General features: G+C 53.1%; 1 protein-coding gene across 2 annotated transcripts in view; it reads right to left on the bottom strand.

The window, feature by feature from the left end:
- ENG (endoglin) overlaps nucleotides 1-18,108 on the bottom strand; it is a 31,518-nt gene extending 13,410 nt beyond the window's left edge. The window contains exons 1-2 of one of the 2 annotated variants that reach the window (XM_061154589.1): nucleotides 17,675-18,108; nucleotides 9,280-9,422 (exon numbers count right to left, since the gene is read on the bottom strand). In XM_061154589.1, the coding sequence (XP_061010572.1) occupies nucleotides 9,280-9,422; nucleotides 17,675-17,741 (210 nt within the window). In that variant the 5' untranslated portion in view covers nucleotides 17,742-18,108. The remainder of the gene's footprint in view (nucleotides 1-9,279; nucleotides 9,423-17,674) is intronic. The other variant, XM_061154591.1, reaches the window with a different exon arrangement.

Raw genomic sequence — 18,108 nt, 5'->3', positions numbered from 1 at the left:
GTATTTAGAATGCTTTCATAACAACAACAATAACAACCAATACCTAACATTTATATAGTGCTTCCTAAGTGCTTGAACTGTTCTAAGTGCTTTACACATTGACTCATTTAATCTCACGACAACCCTAAGAGGTAGGTACCATTGTTATTTTCATTTACAGATGAAGAAACAGGGCACAGATAGGTTAAGTCACGTGTCCATGACCACACAGCATGTAAGTATAGAACTAAGATCTAGACCTAGGCAGGCCTCTGCTCTCGACTACTATCCTGCCCCATCATGGTTTTTGTACCTCTTTATTCCCAGAAAGAAAAAGAACACAGCAATCCACAAGGCAAAGTTTCTACTGAAAAAATAGACTTCTTTGGTCCTTCCCTGGTGGTCCAGTGGTTAAGAATCCACCTTCCAATGCAGAGGACATGGGTTCGATCCCTTGTTGGGGAAACTGAGGCCCCACATGCTTTGGGGCAACTAAGCCCACTAGCCACAACTAGACAAGTCCACGCACCGCAACAAGAAGAAGCCTGCACGCCGCAGTGAAGACCCAGCACGGCCAGAAAGAAAGAAAGAAGAACCCCCGCTGTGTTCAAAGACTCTCTGAACCAGTGGAGCGTGAACAGGTGACTCCTGAAACTGAGACAGGTGCAGGCCTCAGAAGCCGTGCCTTGGACTTATAAGGACAAAGACGGATGGAAACATTTGATTGAAACACAAACTCCAGCTGTTCACAAAAGCTGGCAATCTCTCCAAAGAGACAAAAAGCTGACCCACCCCCCCAAATCTCCTCAAACTTATAAAAAAGGAGAAGGATATTTCAAGATGAAGACATCAGTGGAAAGTTTTTAGATTTAACTTCTAATTATCTCCTGGCCATTTCCCCAACTGATGTCAGACAGCCAGAGTGTTTCAGCTGGAAAAATCTGCCCAGAAATATTTCCACTACCTAATAATGACACGGTGATCACTTTGTAAGTTTGCTCTTTGAAACAAAATAAAAGCAAATAATATTTAATTTTCAATGTTTCATACTTCTTTTTCATTTTAGTGAGCTATTAGGTTGCTTATTTTTGAATGATTACTTTTATGCTAGTTTATAGTAGACTGATATATTTTGAATTTATGTTTGTGTAAGTTCACTTTTTTTTATTAATTTCTATTTTCTAATGGGTTTATAACTTTGGGGGTTTGAAATATCTTGTGTCATCAATTTTAAAAAATAGTGTACATTCTAAACACTTAAAGGATTAAATATTGGATTTACTATCATATTTTGGCAAAATAGGAAATACCACTCCAAATGTCAGAACTGACATTTTGTTCCAGGATTGTGATCAGTTCTTGAAATTAACTGAAGTGAAGGGAGACCCACCTTGGTGTTGTCAGGAAAGGCCTAGGCACTGCTGCCCTGTCTGAATCTTTAAGAATGGACCTACCCCAGCTTCATTACCTAATTGCCTATGTATTATTAGCTTGAACCATCAAATATGATTGCACAACTCTGTGTATATGATCAAAAACCCTCAACCGTACACTTTAAGTGGGCAGATGTTTTCACAATGAAGCGATTAAAATACGACAATCAAATATCAGTACTTTCACAGGGTTCAGTCTAATGAGTGCCCAGCCCTGTGTGTACTGCACATGCTCTCATCGAAGCAGGGTCAGGTATTCTCCCATTTCACAGACGTAGCAGTTGGGCACAGGGGGGGCCCCTGCCAAAGTGAATGGTGAAGCCAGACGCCCAGTACCTGTCAGCGTGGTGCCAGAGTGGGTGCCTGGACCCCTGGGCAGCTCGCCTGGACCGTGTCCTCCCTCTCAACCCTGCCACTCCCCAGACTGCCCCACAGTTCATCACTGTCCAGCCCCATCTGTCTGTCCTCCCCCAGAGGGGTGACCCTCACGGCCCATACGTGGCGAATAGATGGGTCCTATGGTTAGGAGGGGCCACGGCTGCTGCGGACAGGGAGAATAATCCCTCCTCTGCCCTTTGGTGGATGCCCACAGGCTGAGAGCACAGCCCTTGAGGTGGCAGGAAAGAGCACTGCGACCATCCATGCCTGCTGCCACCCCACGGTAACTGTCCCTGTTTGTTCCTCAGTTTCCCCATCTGCAATACAGGGATAGGACAGAGTGGAAACCGAAACCAAGTGAGGCTCTGGATAAAGGAAGTTAAAGAAGAGAAGTAGAGGTCAGCGTCGGGTTATGCTGAGGGTGAGGGGTTAGGAGACTGGAACTTTGTGACATCTGTCATGACTCTCAGCTCTGCTCCCAGGGCTCACAGACCGATCCCTCCACTCTCTTGTCACCAAGTCCCTCCCTGTAGAGTTAGGGGTGGGGAGGGTGGAGGGGCATGGGCTGAGGCCCAAAGAGAGGCAGGCAGGGGCCAGGGCCATGAAGCAAGTAAGCCCTGTCAAAACTCAGGGAGGCTGGAGAGCTGGGCTTCCCGGGGTCTTGGAGCTCCCAGCGCGAGCTCAAAGGCCAGCTGGTTACCAGAAAAACCCAGCCAGGGTTTCCATAGCAAATACTTCCACCCCGTGGCCCTGACTCATCAACAGAGTCACTCACATGCAGACTTCCCTCTTTCCTCCCAGCCCCGAGCCCAAAGGTAAAGAAAGGGGTCTGCCTTGCACCCCATCCAAGCTCCCAGTCTTCCCCATGGCATCCTGGGAATTCTGGAAGGCCAGCTGAGGTGGGCAGGCCAGTCACGCCCTCGCCCCCAGCTCTGCAACCTGGGCTAGCCGGGGCCTGCCCGGCCCCTTCCCTGAGCCAGTGGGCGGGAGACCACGTTTCTATTTTTGTGCCTCTGGCCCACAGTTGCCATTGTCGGCCCAGCAGTCAGTGGCGGGAAGGGGGATTTCAGAGGGGAGGCCCTGAACGCTAGTAGCCACTTATAGAAAGTCGCTTCCAGCAATTCTTTTAGGAGTGGAGCCTCGGGCCTGCCTGCAGCCCCCACCCTCCTAGGGCCAGACTGGAGCCGGCCAGATTGGAGCCAGCCGTCCCTTTGCTCACCCCAGTGGAGTCAGACTTACAGGCAGGGTACCAGGCGAAGGGCATCAAAGCCAGACGGACCTGAAGTCAAACCTGGGCTCAGTCATTAGCCTGTGACCCTGGGCAGTTACTTCCTGTCTCTGGGCCTTAGCTTCCTGATCTGGAAAATGGACTGAATGATATACCTACTTCATAGATTTGTGAGGATTCAGTGAGATTCTGCCTGCAAAGTGGGTGGTCCAATGTCCAGCCAAACACATGGCAATAGATTGGCTTTCTCGACCTCCCATTCCCTCCCTGCTCGCTCCTCCAGAGGAGGGCCATAATTTAGGGACTGAGGAGGTGGGCATGAGGGCTGGGCAGCTGGTGGCTGGAATTGGGACCAGTCAGGCCTCCCTGCAACAGCCCCTCTCTGGCCTCAGTCCCCCCATCTGTGTAGGCTCAGTACTATACGGCTCTTTGAGTCCGTCTGCCTCCTTGGGGCTCCCAGTGTTTGCCATCTGGAAGTCGGTCTCCAGCCAGGTAGCTACAGAGTAGGCTTCCAGAACCCCCGGGAGAGGCGCGCCACTCTCTCCAGCTGAGGGTTCCTGATCAGCCCATGTCATCTCTACTTCCCCAGTTTCTTTGTCTGTCTGGGAGAATAGCACTGGGCCCAGCCCAGGGCTGCTATGCTTTTAATGGGAGACAGGGAAGATGGCACAACTCTGTCCTCCAGGAGTTTGGCAGAGAACAAGACTTAACACCCCCAAACAACCAGTAACTCTGCTAACCTCATGGAGATGGCCAATCAGCAAATGTTTATACACAGTTACATTTCCCCTTTCTTCCAATATTGACCCAGCAATCCAACCATCCACCAACCACCCACCCATCCACCCAACCACCCATCTATCCACCCCTCCACCCACCCACCCATCCATCCATCCATCTACCCATCCACCCACCCACCCACCCATCCATCCATCCATCCACCCATCCACTCACCCACCCATCCACCCATCCACTTATCCACCCACCCATTCATCCACCCATCCATCTACCCACCCATCCATCCATCTGCCCATCCAACCATCCATCCATCCATCCACCCATCCACCCCTCCACCCACCCACCCATCCATCCATCCATCTACCCATCCATCCATCCACCATTCAACTATTCATCCACTCATCCACCCATCCATCCACCCACCCATCCATCCATCTGCCCATCCAACCATCCAACCATCCATCCACCCATCCACCCCTCCACCCACCCACCCATCCATCCATCCATCTGCCCATCCAACCATCCATCCATCCATCCACCCATCCACCCACCCTCCCATCCATCCATCCATCTACCCATCCATCCATCCATCCATCTGCCCTTCCAACCATCCACTCATCCATCCATCCACCCATCCATCCAACCATCCAACCATCCACCCATCCAACCATCCATCCATCCATCCACCCATCCACCCACCCACCCATCCATCCATCCATCTACCCATCCATCCATCCATCCATCTGCCCTTCCAACCATCCACTCATCCATCCATCCACCCATTCATCCACCCATCCACCCATCCATCCACCCACCCATCCATCCATCTGCCCATCCAACCATCCAACCATCCATCCACCCATCCACCCCTCCACCCACCCACCCATCCATCCATCCATCTGCCCATCCAACCATCCATCCATCCATCCACCCATCCACCCACCCACCCATCCATCCATCCATCCATCCATCCATCTGCCCTTCCAACCATCCACTCATCCATCCATCCACCCATTCATCCACCCATCCACCCATCCACCCATCCACCCACCCATCCACCCATCCATCCATCCACCCATCCACCCACCCATCCATCCACCCATCCATCCATCTATCTGCCCATCCATCCATCCACCCATCCACCCATTTACCCATCCATCCATCCATCCAACCATCCAACCATCCATCCATCCACCCCTCCAACCATCCATCCATCCACCCATCCATCCACCCATCCAACTATCCATCCATCTATCCATCTATCTACTCATCCTTCCAATTCCAGGACTGACCCTGAGTTGAACACTGGGGATATAGCACTGAGATGCAGACGCAGTCCCTGCCCAGTCTGTCTGGCCCCGAGTCCATGCCCTTCCCACCAAGCCTGTCCCTAACATCTGCAGGGCCTAGGGCAAGAACACATATGACAGCCCCTTGCCCCAACACCCCTATTCTCGTCACATGGATACATGTGGACAACCAGCCTGGGTGCTTAAGCTCTGCCATGCTCACCTCACAGCCCGCTATGACCTCCCCACCATCACTGAGTCCATCACTCAGTACCAGGACTGCTGACACCCACCTCTGCCTCCTCCAGGAGTGGCTCCAGGGCAAAGGCCAGGTCTGCTTTCTCTCTGCACCATTGATGCCCATTCTTAGTCACCTTATGTAGCCCTCAAATCTGGGGGGGCTAACTCCAGCCTTGTAGTGTCCCCTCTAGAGGAAAGGACAAGAAGGAGCCCCATCCAACCCTGGGATGAAGCTCAGAGCATTTGGGCAGGGAGTTCTGGAGTCCTGGGTACCCAGGGCAGGGACTGGGGAGGGATGGCAGAGGGGTGCAACTGGAAAAGGGCCAGAGAGGGGCTACATGTTGTAGGTCCCAGGCAGGGGCCTCCTTGCTTAAGTCTGAGGGCTGCACTACCTTCCACAGCCCTTCACAGGATGGCCTAGAGGAGCCCGGGGCCCCCTGCCCTCCCTCTGCCTGAGCAACCTTGTCTGCCCCTCTGGCAGGAGGCAGTCAGCACCAGAGCCCTGTGAGTTCCGTTTGCTTGGGGGTGGTGAGGCGGCGTCAGCTCCCTGAGTTTGCCCAGAAGCGGGGTGAATCAGCGGCTGTCTCGGCTCTGCCCTGGCTGCTTGGGGTTTGTTAGGAGGATAGCAGATCAGTGCAGTCGGCCTGCCGGGAACCGTTGAGACACCAGGCCGGTTTCCTGTCTCCACGGGTCAGGATGTGACCCCGGGCCCCCTCCCGGAATCCAGGCTCCGGCCTGCCCTTCGGGGACCCAGCGAGATAGAGCCCCTGCCCAGCGGCCCCCTCATCTGTCTGCAAATGTCCCGAACACACACACACACACACCACACACACACACCCTGAACCTCTCGTTCCCGAGGCTCTTGGCCGCCACAGCTCATGTGCCGCCCACCCACAGGAAATCTGAGGATTCAGAGGCCACGCGGGGATGGACGGGAAACTGTTTTTCTGTGCCAGGGTTTGCAGAAGGCAGCCATAGGTCGGGAGGGATTGGGCTGGTTGCTGAGACAGCCGCCACCCACGCCACTGCTGCCAGCTCGTGTTTCTTGCCTCTAGGCCTCTGCTCAGGCAGTGCACTTTGCCTGGAATGCCCTTGACGCCTCTCTGTCTGGCTCAACGCTGGGAGTCATTTCCCTACTGCCCCTTCCTTCCACATTCAGTGATCATCCTCCCGAGGCCCACGGACCCTGGCATCCCCTTCCCTCCACTGCCAGGTCCATCACTCAGTACCAGGGCTTGCCAAGGCCCACCTCTGCCTCTCCTGCGAGTGGCTCCAGGGCCGTGGCCAGATTTGCTTTTTCTCTGCACCATCAAGGCCCAAGACAGGCTGGGTACAGAGCAGGCAACTGGCGAGGACTGGTTGTGGGGAACTGTTGGACTGGAGAGCCCTTTCTTGGCGGCTGCCTGGGGGGGAAGATGCCCTCCAGGGAAACCACAGTTCTTTCTGTGTTATTGCAGTAGGTCCAATGGGACTGTGGGCTCAACCCTTGGGGCAAGAGAGCCATGAGCATCCAGCTCCAGGAGGCTAGACCTCAGCTGCCCCTCTGCAAGTGCATCCATAGTCCCTGCTTTAGCCACCTGGTAGCAGTTGCCTATGGGGATCCAATCAGTTGAGTGATGTGAAGATTGTAGCATGTCGGGCCAAATGAGAGTATTAACATGAGAGACGTGGACCCCACAGAGGAGATGCTATAATGACAGGCACAGTTACTGTAAGTTAAATAGCGGCTTTGGGCAGAACCATGCTCAGTATGTTGCCTGCATTGCCCCCCTGGATTCTCACAGCCCCCTTGTGAGGTAGTTATGGTCATCATCCCCATGTTTTCCGTGGAAAACCAAGGCTTAGAGTGATGGCCCAAGGTCACGCCCCTATAAGGGGTGAGGTTCAATTCAAAGACAGTCTTGCTTCAGAGCCCATGTTCTTGACTTTCCAAGTCACATAGCAATACATTCACTCATTCATTCACTTGTATACACAGTCACTGGTGCACATCAGGGCCTGGGCCAGATTTGACTACTCCGTGATTCTTTGGTGAGTCCCTAAGCCCAAGAAATGTGTGTCTATTGGAGCCTGGAGAGAAGGAGCCCCCGTGCCTGCCCAGTGCAATATGAGATGCTGGCCAGTGATGGATGCAGAACTGGGGCCCCCATCTCCCAAACCCCAGCTCTTTCCATCACTCCCTCAAACAAACAGGCTCAGCAGTCCTGGAGCCTGCAGCCTGGCTCCTTGAGTTAAGAGCTGGACACTCCATGGACTGAGTTCTCTGGTAGAGGCAGAAGGTGACAAGGAGATTCTGTTGTCATGAGCTTAGGATAACAGGTTACAGCAGCATCTGGTCGTGCCCCTAAAAATCCTCCAATGACTGTCACTGTTCACAGGATAAAGGCCAGGCCGCTTGCTGTGGCAACAGGGCCTTGTCAATCTCCCCAGCTGTGCCCCGAGGGGAAATGTATGCTCACGCTACAGCAAGCCACATGATGCTGACCCCAAACGAGGCCCCCCTCCCTGCCTGTGCGTTCACTCTGTGGGTTCACTGTGTTCTGCTCAGCCCCATGGCCTCCTTCACTCTGTGAGCTCTGGCCGTCCTTAGCATTCTTGCAATCTCCAGGAAGCCCTGCCTAACCCCATAGCAGCCCTGTGCTCCCTGAGAAAGTTCCAGTCACCTGGGTCCTGGCTGTCTGTCTGCACATCTGTCTCCCATGGGCCTGGGTGCTTGGCCGGGAGCCTTCTCTGACTCTGGCCCGCTGCTGAGTGATTGGGGATGGGGGCATCCCAGTCACCCAGGTGAGGCGCCGAGACCTGAACATCCGAACAAACAAAATGAACTCACAGAGGGCAATCTCATTTTCCCTATCATTACCAAACTTGAAAAAAAAAAGTACAATGGCTATCGAAACCACATAACATGTGTTTGGCTCTATCTGGAGCCTGGGGATTATCAAGGCCCACAGTCCTTGTGACAGGCAGGGTGGTGGGGAGCAGGGCCCCCTGATATTGGTGGTCTGGGCACCATCTTATCACTGCACAAATGCAGGGCAGCCTAACAGTTTCAGGGACCACAAGTTCACCCCGAGCTGACACCACTAAATCGCTCTCAGGACCTGAGGCTGCATGGGCCAGGTGCCCCCTGAACACTGAGATCCACTGGGGAATCCAGGGGATGGCCTAGTTTGGAGTCTCCCGGGATCTAGTGAACTCTGACCTCAGACATACTGCTTCACCTTTCTCGGCCTGCCACGGGTCCCTCCTCTGAAAAATGGGGAGACAGACCCCTGACAGACGGGCCCTCGAGAGGCTTAATACATGTAAGGTGCATAATTCTGTTCCTGGCACTTAGTCGGCCTACCACAGTACCTAGCACACAGTAAGTGCTCGATAAATGTGTTATTAGTATCAGGTGGGACCTAGACAAACTCATGGTGGGCCTTCTTGGTGAGGGGAGGAGAGTCTCAGAGGTGATGTCACCGGCTTCCAGACCCTGACCCAGTCACAGGGGTTTGATGAGTGACATTCCAGGGAGGGAAGCACTTTCTCAAGGTCAAGGCTGCCTGGAGGAAAGCCATATCCACTGAGAAGAAGTGAGCTCCCCATCACCGGAGCTGCACAAACAGCCGCTTGCCTGGCTCTTTTCCGCTCCTCTGCTGGTCAAACCCAGCCCTTCCCACCTGGGTCTTGTGCAGTTTGGGGATTATCAAGGCTCACAGTCCTTGTGGCAGGCAGCATGGTGGGGAGTAGGCCACTCCCCCCGATATTGGTGATCTGGGCAACGTCTTATCACTGCACAAGTGCAAGGAGACCTAACGGTTTCAGGGGCCACAGGAAGAAGATTACTCCCAGAAATGCCTGTGCTGACAGGCCCTGTGAGAAGCCCATGTTACTATCCTGGCAGGAGCCCTGGTGAGGACTCAGCCACTACCCCAGGGACTGAGTCCTCATCTCATCGGCCCTGGACCATCCTCTGGGTCCCCACCCGACCCTGCCATTGGGTACTCACCCCTTGGAACGTCAAGAAGAGAACATGGACTTCTAGGGTGGCATCGGGGATCTGAGCCACACAGCCCTCAGAAACCTGGCTCATTCCGTATGTCACCTTGGAGTCCACAGGCTGTAGGTCACAGTAGACTGTTTCTGCAAGACCTGTGGGAAATCACAGGGGGAAAGAGGGACAAATTAAGAACAAGGTGGTGACAACTGCTCTCATTTTCTGAATGCCTACTGGGTGCGTGGCACTGTTTAAGGTCTTTATTGTATTTTCACAGCTAGGTGTGTGTGTGTGTGTGTATGTGCGTGCTCAGTCACTCAGTTGTGTCTGATTCATTGTGACCCCGTGTAGCCCGCCAGGCTCCTCTGCCCATGGAATTTTCCAGGCAAGAATACTGGAGAGGGGTGTCATTTCCTCCTCCAGGGGATCTTCCCAACCCAAGGTAGGTATCATTATATTCATTCCACAGATGAAGAAACTGAGTCTCAGAAATGAAAAATTTCTTACCTGAGGTCACAGTGCTAGTAGGTGTAGGGTCAACAGATAAAATGCAGGACGTCCAAATTTGAATAAATAAATACGTATTTAAAGTATAAGCACATCCCAAACATTGCATGGGATATACTTAGACTAAAAATTTTTCAGTGTTTATCTGAAATTAAAATTTCACTGGGCATCCTATATTTTCATTGGCTACATGTGGCAATGCTAACGGTGTGGCAGGGCCCACAGGTATACACACCCAAGCCTCTGGGCTGGTTCGTTCCAAAGGATCAGGAGGTAAAACTTCCCCTCGTGAGCCTCAAGGAGGCTTGAGAGTCTCCTGGCCCCGGCGGAGAGAGGGAGCCCAGGTTCAGAGGGCAGGGCCGGAGTAGGCCACAGAGCCTGCTGCCCGGAAACGCAGGTCCTGAGGGAAGGGAATGGAATTTCACCCTGACCCAGCAGAGGAGGAAGAGGAAATGAGGCCCCTACACCTAGTCCGAAGGAATGTGCCGGGGAAGGGGGGGCGGTGGGCTCCGGAGGAGGGAAGGAGGACAGAGAAGGGGAGACTGTTTGGAAGTTTGTGTCTCCATCTTGTCGCGCTCACTTCCTGTTTTCTTGGAGATCAAAGATGGGCGCGGAGGGCCTGGCCGCACGTCCAGCCGACGCCAGCCCAGAGGATGGGGGCGGGGAGGCTTCTTCCGAATCCTGGGCTATTGGGCTGGCTTTGGCTTAACCCCGGTCTCCTTGCCCAACTTTCCACTGGTCGGCTCAGGGCCCCGCGGAGGTCAGAGAAGGACATAAGATGGCCGCCCGCCCCACTACCACCACACCACCCGCCAGCAACCACTTGGGAAGGATAAGTTCAGGACAAGAACTTGTGGCTTAGAAGTCCTCGCCCTGGCCCTGTGCTGTGTGACAGAGGCCCCAGCGTGCCTGTGGAATAGGGCATTTTGGTTGAAAGCCAAGGTCCCTGGAACCAGGCTGACCTGGGTCTGTGTCTGAGGAGGCCCAACACTTACTAGCCTATGTGGCTTTGACCAACTACTTCACTTTGGGCTTCGGTGTCCTCGGTGGTAAAAGGACAATAAGAATAGAATCCACAAAACCATAGGGGTGGTTGAGAGAACTCCATGAGACAAAGTGTACGGCTGTTTGTTGCTGTTTTTACTTTTTGGCCACACCGCACAGCCTGTAGGATCTTAGCTCCCCAAGCAGGGATCGAACCTGAACTCCCTTATGGTGGAAGCACAGAGTCTTAACCGCTGGACCTCAGAGGTTGTTCTTTTGATTTTAATTCTTTGATTGACTTCAGCCATTGGAGAAGAACAGTTGCTCCAAGATGGGTGGTGAAGTGGTGGGACAGGACAGCTTGCAGGCGAGGGGCCTCAGAGAGGGAGGTCATTGGTGTCTCAGGCTCAACTAGACTCAAGGCCTGATACCTTTTGCTGCTGTCCCCCCTACTTGGGGAGCCACCAAGCCCCTCAGTGCTCCCCACCCTCCCCCTGACCCTGTCAGTAAACACGGGCTTCTTGGCTGTTACTCAGTCCTCCTGAATAGATGGGAGACTGCAGTCCGGAGACGCAGGATGTCCAGGGTCACACAGTACACACAGCTGACCAGGCCAGGCTCGGACCTACCTCTCCCCTTGCAGCCTGGGGTCTGGTCTGCAGATTAGCCCAGCGCCTTCCTCCTTCCTTCAGACTTTCCCTGCCCCCTCCCCAGACTTCCAGGAACCCCAGTTCCTCCCGGATCACTGGGGCCGCCTGGGGCCACCTCCTCCATGCCGTCAGCGGGAGAGGCCACAGGCCTGGCCATTATGTAATGATCAGATAACAGGCCAGGCTGGGAGATCAGATAAGAGGTCCATTTATTTTGGGGCCTTTTCGAGTCCTGGCCGCCCCCACCCCGCAGACGAGAATGGGGAGACAGGAGGGAGTGTGACGCCCGGGGCCTGTCTCCCGGAGCCGGAGGCGGGCCCAGACAAAGCTGAAAACAATCCCCTGGCACCAAGGGAAACTCCTGGGACCTGGGTTGGAGGAGGCCCCGCTGGGGGCCTGGGTGACCGGGTGAGTGAGAGACCCAGCAACTGGGGAGCCACCTCTCCAGCCCAGTCTGCTCCCTCTCCTCTCCCACCCACGTGCGCAGAGCCACTTCAGAGGCTTTCCAAATGGCCAACCCCAGCACCTAGGGAGGCCGAGAGGATAACGGTCAAGCAAAACCAGCTCTGGAGCCGGTATGAGCAAAATCCCAGCTCTGCCTCTTGGAAAGCTGGGCACCGTGAACAAGAGCCTAACTTTTCTGAACCTCAGCTTCCCCCTTTGCAAGACAGCTGCCATCATGTCATCAGGGACTGTTTAGAGGCTTTGCATGAGTTCCTTCATTTGATGCGTGCAGCAGTCCTACAAGATGGGGACTGTTATTATGACCATTTGACACAGGGGGATACCAAAGATTAGGGAGAGGCAAGAATTTGAAAAAGATCCTGATGCTGGAAAGATTGATGGCAAACAGGAGAAGAGGGTGACAGAGGATGAGATGGTTGGATGGCATCACCAATTCAATGAACATGAATTTGAGCAAACTCCAGGAGATAGTGAAGGACAGGGAAGCCTGGAATGCTGCAGTCCTTGGGGTTGCAAAGAGTTGGACATGACTGAACAGCTGAACAACCACAGCAAGAATTTGCCTGAGGGCACCCAGCATTTAAGTGGCAGGGTTCATGCTGGAACCCAGACCATCCAGCTCTAGCACCCAGCACTCACTGCACAGGTTGTGTTAACTGCATGCGGTAACCCGCACACAGATCCTGGTATGCAGTAAGTGTTCTGGACACAGAGGCCATGATCATTCTATGAAACCAGGGCAGGTCCTCTTTGACAGTGGTCTTTTCTGTTTTTTTCTCTTCTTCAGTCACTCAGTCACCCTTTGCTCCTTTCAGGATCCAATCATGGCCTCAAAGATTTCCCTGCGTCCAGCCCAACCTTTGCTCCCTGGGCCTGGCCACCAGCAAGACCTCAGCACTCCTTTCCCCAATCTGTCCTGGGCTGCTGATGTCTCTGGGTTAAGGCCACCCTCCACAACCTGCGGCAGAGTTAAAAAGTACCAGGATCCAGGACTTCCCTGGTGGTTCAGTGGCTAAGACTCTAAGCCCCCAATGCAGGGGGCCCAGGTTTGATCCCTGGTCAGGGAATCAGATCTCACCTGCCGCAATTAAGAGTTCCTGTGCCATAATTAAAGATCCCACATGCCGCAACTAAAAAAAAATTAAAATTAAAAAATTTTTTAAAAATTAAAAAATAAAGTGCAGGGATTAAGAGATATTGAAGGTTCAGATCCTGATTCTGTTCCTTTCCATGCCTCAGTGCTATTATTTGTAAAATGGAGTGGTCGTAGTCTAAATACCTTCCTCAGTGAGTTGGTGGAAGCATTGGTAAATTGACACATGCATGGTGCTAAGCAGGATTCCTGCTCAGGAACTGGCAACCATTGTCAGTTATTTATGTCCCTCAGAGGGCAGAGGTGAACGTTTCCACCAAACATACCTCATTCTTTTCCCTTTCTGTGCCCTCTCCCTGACCACTTCTTTTCAACTCCTATTCATCCTTTAAAACCCTGTTGGGAAAATCTTCTCATCAGAACCCATCCAGTTGTGCTCTAGGTGGGAGACCCACTATAGGTGCAGGAGAGAAACTAATGCGTGGGGTGAGACAATTTGGCAACACACAGAGCCTATCTTCCCCAAGGCACTATGGTGTATGGTTCGGTCCCAGGCTCAAGCCCCTGTTGCTTGTTTCTGAGCTGTGTTACTCAGGCAAATTCCTTCACCTGCCAGTGCCCCAGTCTCCTCAGCTGTGAAATGGGGGTAACAGGAATGCCTGCTTCATCGGGCTTTTGTGCAGATTAAGTCAGTACGCATAACAGGCCTAGAGCAGTGGTCTGGCCTTCATCTCCACCCTTGTCACAGGTATTGAAGTCAGTTCAGTCCTGGATGAGGGTCCTCTTTAGCCTCCAGAGATGATGCCCCAAAGCTGGGGCTGGAGCTAGAAGAAGGGGCTCCAGAACCAGGGCGATCAGTGTTCCAAGCCCCCCACAGCCACCCAGGCTACCTATGGCACAAGAAAAAGAAGCTGAGTCGAGTGGACAGCTTGGACCTGTCACTAGTCCTGAGCCTCAATTTCCTCATCTGTAATCTGGGTATAGAGACAAAGGGCTGACTGATGCACTGGAGACACAGAAGAGATGATCCTTCCCACTCAACCTGATTCCTCATCAGGCCCTTGAGCAAACAAATAGACCAAGCTTGTCCTCTGGGGGGCCAACACTGACTTAATGGTGCCCATGAGAAATTGAGATCAATTCTTTCTCTCCCTTTGGGGCTTAGTGTTACCAACTATCTGGCTGAAGTGAGAACCTTAATTAATGGTCCTGCCCTCACTGTACCCAGGGAACCCCTGTCTCCTGGTTCACACAGCTCCTGCTTGAACCTACTTTTCCCCCTGGCAAACGAGAAGCTGCCCCGAATGCCTACTCTAGTGATGGATAGCTGTAGGCTGTGTCCTGCATCCCTAGCCCCTTCTCAGGGGTCACAGGTGGGGAGACCCTCACACAGGTGGCCAGCAGCACAGAGGACTCCAAGTCACACCTCTATCCTGTCTTTCAGCAAGCGGTCACCCACACTTAGGAAACACTCTTTGATTCCAGCCACCCAGCAAGGGCCACGAACCCAGCACCTCCACTTCTGGGACTCTATCCAAGTGTAATACTCCAAAATACAGGAAAAGATGCATGTACCAAAAACGTGCTTGGAAGTGGTATTTATAACTGGGCCCAAAGGGGAAACCACCTAAGTATTCAGCAACAAAGGATTCATTAGGGAAATGATGAGATGGCACGTTTAAGGGAGAGAATATTCTAGAACCACAACGGAATGATCATGGAGTCCACATGACAACATAGAAAACTTCTGGGACATAAAAAGGGTATATAAGATTTCCAAATTTGATCCACTTGCATTGAAATTACCTTATAAAGCTAGACAATAGCCAGTAAGAAAGACACCAGCATGCTAACAAAGTCCAAATTAATAGGAGCTGGGAGGTCATTTTCCCTGCTCTTATCTATTTTCTTTGAGGAGCGGACTAGAGAGAATATATGGTTAAATTGCTTTTTAAAAATCTGTACATATTTGCTCTTAAAAGAAATTCCAACATGACAGGAAAGTATGTTTTAGAAAGTGAAAATCCTCTAGAAGAACCTGGTGCTAAAGAACAGTGACACTGGCGTTTCCTTTGTGCATATGGTATGTTGCATATGTGCTCAGTCATGTCTGACTCTGCAACTCCATGGACTGTAGCCCTCCAGGCTCCTCTGTCAATGAGATTTTCCAGGCAAGAATACTGGAGTGGGTTGCCATTTCCTTCTCCAGAGGATCTTCCCAACCCAGGGATCAAACCCGAGACTCCTGTGTCTCCTGCATTGGCCGGCAGTTTCTTTTACTGGCTGAGCCGCTTGGGAAGCTCATAGTGTGTGTTACTGCTATTTTATTCTTACAGAACGGGAGTCGGTACTGTATGGGCATCTGACAGGGTGCCCCAGACAGATGTCCACAACAGTGTAGATCTGGGAATAGCTTTTTCTTGGTAACGGCTATATGAGATTCCAGGGCATAGTCAGCCATTTCATGGAGCCCAGGCTGGTGGACACTGGGTGGCTTGCAGCTGGCCGGTTTTTGTTACAGGCACCTACGGACCATACATCCTTACTGAGTTGGGCAAGTTAGGCCTTGGGGCTGACTTCTGAAGGCAAGGATGTTACACAAGTTAGGGTTTTGAAGGATTCTGCCAAGTTGTGTTCCCAGAAGGCTGGACCCTTTTGGGGACCTATTTTGGTCCTATTTTGACCGCTGGGGTGCCAGCACCTGCCAGTAGGAGCAGATTAATACGTTATCAGGAATTTTTCCAACTAGCTCTTAAACACAGCCATAATTAAAAATTAAATTTTATAAGCTTGCAATTAAATAAATCACATATTTTATGTGTAATATATATCAAATGTATACTATGGTATCGAAAGTCATAAACCCCTAATTATTTTATTCCCTTTATATTATCTGTGTTCTTGAGGTTATCTACGTCTGTCATATCTGGGTGGTGGAAATAGTAGATAAAACTTTATTATGGCGCAGCCGCCCCAACTCCAAGTCTGCCGAGTTGATAGCTTGAAATCGGCTGGGTGGGAACATTGACACCATGGATATTAACAAACATTAACCCCCCGCCCCCACCCACCTCTCCCACCCCACTGTTGATTATTTGCCAGTACTCCACTGCATTCAATCCTATAAAACCGGACCCTAAAGAGCTGCGAGGGTCTTTCTCTGATGACCTAGAGGAAGAGAGTATTATCAAACTAGAAAGTGGGGGAGGCTGGAGAAAAGCAAGATGGCCAGGGGCCTGTTGTGGAGTTCAGGTACAGCTTCTGTCGGAACTGTGTGAACTCAGCAGGCCAGAGCCTCCACTTCCCCTCCTGTAAAATGGGGTGATAGAGGCAGCCGTCTTGGAAGATAATTGGGAGCTTATAGAGAGCTGCCGCCATATTACTGCCTGATCAGGAGCAAGTGCTCAAAGGAGTCACAGGCCTGGGGCGAATCCCTGCTGGGTCACTTGATGTCTGAGACTCGGTTTCCTGTATTGTCAGTGAGGCAGTGTGAAGAGCTTAGAGACCCAGGATTAGGGACCTTAAAATGCCTTGGCTGGAGTTAGGGGCTTCCCTGATGGCTCAGTGATAAAGAACCTGCCCACAAAGCAAGAGACAGAAAGAGCCGCAGGTTCGATCCCTGGCTAGGAAAGATCCCCTGGAGAAGGAAATGGCAACCCACTCTGGTGTTCTTGCCTGGAGAAATCCTGTGGACAGAGGAGCCTGGTGGGCTACAGTCCATGTTCTTGCAAAGAGTCAGACACGACTGAGCAACTAAATAACAATAACGACAGGGTAGGGTGGGGAGGGGGTGACCATCACTGCTGCTGTTCCCATTCTCACCCCCTACCCCTATCCCTTAAGGAGGTCCTGGATGTGCCCGAGCTGAGGGGGTGTCCACAGGGCTATCTGGGGGCTTCAAATAAATGAGGGGCAGGGCACAGAGAGGCCCAAGGAGAGTGGCATGAGCGGCCAGGTGTCCCTGACTCCTCGCTACTGCTCATCTGGTCATTTCAGAAGGTCACAGAGGCCATGACCGCCTGGAGAAGCCCCCCCAGGCTGAACCCCTAGTCTGGGCTGTGCCCCCATTCCACACACTTCTTGGGTAGAAGCGGAGGAAGCACCCAGTTGGAGGGATCCAGGAGCCGCTCACAGGTCCCAGGGAAGGTGAAGGAGGAGGAATTTAATCATGAAACCACAACAAACAGAAACCAGCTTGTCACTGACTTTCCCTGAGGGGGCTTCCCTTATCATCCTCTACTACACTCAGCGGCCCGAAGGCAGTCCCCCAAGATCACACCACGAGGAAACACAGCGCGAGATCTGAACCCAGAGCCCAGGTTCTGACTCTGAGACTGCGCCCCCTCCCATCCCACCCATGCCTCAAATGAGGAAATTAAGGCCCAGAGAGGGCAGGGGACTCGCCAGAGGCTGCACAGCACTCTAAGGCCTGGGCTTCCTGGGGAGAAACTGGACGTAGCCAGAGGCCAGAGTTAAGGTAAATAACTCATCCCTGCTTGCCCGAGTCATTTAGGTTGGAAAGTTCTTCATCCTGCCAAACCAGGATGGTTGGTCACCCTGTGACATCTGTCTCGGGCAGTCCAGACCCCCCACCCCCAGCACAGCTCCACTGGGCACAAGTCGGGCAGAGGGAGGAGGCCGGGAACACTCGGGGCCTGGTCTGTGCCCTGGGGGCCGTCACCCCCTCCCCAGGTCCCTGGACACCTACTTGTGGGGCCGAGGCTGCACACGACCAGCAATAGGGCAACGGCCTGGCAGAGCACGCCGCGGTCCATGCTGTCCTCCTGGGGGTCTGCGTGCGGGGCCTTATCCGGTGTCCAGGGGCAGGGCTGCGGACGGGTGCGGGGGCCGGCGTGGGCTCTCGCGGGGACCCAAGGGCAGCAGGCAGCTGGAGCGACGGCGTCCCTGCTCCAGCCTTCTGAGGTGGCGGCCGAGGGGTCAGGAGAAGCGGGCACGGGAGCGTGAGGCCAGGCCGGGGGGTCGCTGGCCCAGCTTTAAGCGGGGAGAGGCTTCAGGGCTTCTGTGGACGGCGGTGGCGGTGGCGGCGGCCCCGGCCTGTGGATACAGATGGAGGCTGGGGTCTGACCGTCAGCTATGGGAGCTCCGGCTCATCCAGCCTGGCCCGGGGAGGCAGGAAATGCG

Source organism: Dama dama, chromosome 11 (genome assembly GCF_033118175.1).
Source record: "Dama dama isolate Ldn47 chromosome 11, ASM3311817v1, whole genome shotgun sequence".
Taxonomy (NCBI): Eukaryota; Metazoa; Chordata; class Mammalia; order Artiodactyla; family Cervidae; genus Dama; species Dama dama.
The sequence above is the reverse complement of the archived record's forward strand: the minus strand, read 5'-3'. Positions and strand labels throughout refer to the sequence as shown.